General features: G+C 39.5%; 1 protein-coding gene across 1 annotated transcript in view; it reads left to right on the top strand.

Moving 5' to 3' along the window:
* Positions 1–2,126: 2,126 nt before the first annotated feature.
* LOC101851681 (SPARC-related modular calcium-binding protein 1) overlaps positions 2,127–2,334 on the top strand; it is a gene marked incomplete at its 5' end in the record, with an annotated part of 32,439 nt that continues 32,231 nt past the window's right edge. The window contains 1 exon segment of the mRNA XM_013089276.2: positions 2,127–2,220. Within this exon segment, the coding sequence (XP_012944730.2) occupies positions 2,127–2,220 (94 nt within the window).

The following is a 2,334-nucleotide window of genomic DNA, read 5'->3' as shown; positions in this document are numbered from 1 at the left end:
TCTCTCTCTCTCTCTCTCTCTCTCTCTCTCTCTTTCATTAGTAGCACGGTGTGTTCAGTAAGCTCACTGCAGTTGGTACAAATGATTTTCAATACATGTCTGTTCTTGCTTTTTTGGAAATGAGCCGTTTACTTGGGTCGATAATAGAAATTCCAGTGTCAATAGGTGGATATGGTCGTAACTCTTTTAATACACTGAACTAAAAAACGCTTTAACCTCCGTTTGTCTTTGGACTCGATGACCTGTTTTTGTCTCCATTTCCTTCCCATACTGGTCACATGGTTGCAAAGAGGTGTGTGGTTGAGATGTGAAGCGCCCTGCCCGTCCTCCTCTTCTGTCCCCCCTCCCCCCGGTCCCCAAACTTCCACACCGACCCCAAAACAGAGCAGAGCAGTCAGTTGTTAGTTAATTGCTTTGCTCAACGGTTGCTTTTTGGATGAATCCACTATGCTTAAAAAATGCGAACAAAGGAATAGTTATTACGCGGAAACCAAGTGTGTCCTTCAAAATACGTCATCACCTTGACACAAACTAATTGTTTTCCTTTATGCGTCGCTCGGATGTACTTGCTTCCTTGTGGGACACGCAGTAACTTTTACCTTTCTTTTGACCTGGTTTTTACAGCACCGCCGGGAACCACTATAGAAAGGTTGTTTCCGATAGAGCATAACAGCAGAAATGTTGAAGTTAATAGTATTCTGAACATCTTGGGGGGTTTGCACTCTACGAAATATCTACGATATCAAGTCTTGAAATTTTGGAATCTGACCCTGCATACAAGATAACTTCACGGCTTGCTCCGCAAAATGTGTTTAGCGGTACACAAGACCCTTCATAAGTTTCAAAACCTTCAAATTAAGATATTATTATTCTGATTCAGAACACTTTTCTAGGTAATTTTACTTAATCTCATGCCAATATCTTCAGGGTATGTTTGAAAGACACAGCAGAGAAAGATGACTTTTAAAATAAAAGATTGCCTTTTATTAGATTTAGGGCAGGGTAAAAAAACATAAAATAAACATATTTATGAACAGATTTCGCCTATGTTTTTAATTGGAAGCAATACAAAAGATGCATTAAGTTTATTAAGTTTAATTTCAAGGCATAACTCCGATTTCTCCTTGATCGACTTTAATCGCGTATTACTATCTCGAAAACACTCAAAGCGAGAAGCAACGGGGTCTGTTATGCCATCACATATTGTATAAATTCTAAAATCTCACCCTGATAAAAAAAAAAATAGAGTTACAATTCCCTCGTCCTTCGTCATACATTTAGGACGATTTGTATTACCCCACGGCAGACATATTAATTTAAATTCCTTAATTTTCATGTAATATAAATTGGTAGATGCATACAACCGTGATGCTTGTCCTATAAAAAAGCAAAGTTTGTCCTTCCTACACTCTCTAGTCGCCGTCTCGGCTAACGCTCGTTTGTCTGTCTGGCTGACTTTCTTTCTTCCTGTTTCATAATTAATTGTTTTCTTTGTACCTTCTTTTACGTTGCTGATTTCTTTCCCCTTTCCCTCACATTTCTTCCTGTCCTTTTTATGACTGTCTTTTCTATACGTTTTGTCTTGCTTATTTTGTCAGCCTGTGGGCGCACATGCACTCGTGCTGATGTTTGCGTCTGTGTGTGGGCGTGAGTTAGTGAGTGAGTCAATGTTGTGTATCTGCCTTGCACCTCAAGGTAATAAGTGTTTGTGAGTGTTGTAAAGAGAGTAAACAGAATTGAACCTTGCTTTATCTTAATCTGTCTTTCTTTGTATAATTCTGGCCGGTTGGCGAGTGCTCTTGTGTGATTTGCTCCTGCTTTCCTATTCAGCATAGATATATCGCCCTTATCTTTCCTACTTGTTTTCTTTGTGTATTACTATCAAACATCTATCGTCCTTATTTTCCCCCTCTAGCAGTAACACCTCTTATCTTCGACATTTACATCATGACGAGTTTTTACAAAAACTAAAATTGTATCTTATCTTAAGTTATCCCGTCTTTTATTGTCTTTTCTTATGCTTACATTAACCCATGTTATCTTGTCTTATCTTATTTAATCCCGTGTTATTTTGTCTCATACTATCTTAACCCACTTTATCTTGCCTTATCTCATGCTGCCCCCAGTGCCACACGTCCACGGGCTACTGCTGGTGTGTCACGCGTGACGGTCGTCACATCCCAGGTACCTCCACAGCCGGCCGCCGGCCCAGGTGCAAAGGTGAGCAACTATTGTTTTCTTTCTTTTTGCTTTATTTTTTTTCGTTCGTATATATATTAAGAAAGAGAGAGAGAGAGAGAGAGAGAGAGAGAGAGAGAGAGAGAGAGAGAGAGA

Source organism: Aplysia californica, unplaced genomic scaffold (assembly GCF_000002075.1).
Source record: "Aplysia californica isolate F4 #8 unplaced genomic scaffold, AplCal3.0 scaffold00915, whole genome shotgun sequence".
NCBI classification, from domain to species: Eukaryota; Metazoa; Mollusca; class Gastropoda; order Aplysiida; family Aplysiidae; genus Aplysia; species Aplysia californica.
The sequence above is the reverse complement of the archived record's forward strand: the minus strand, read 5'-3'. Positions and strand labels throughout refer to the sequence as shown.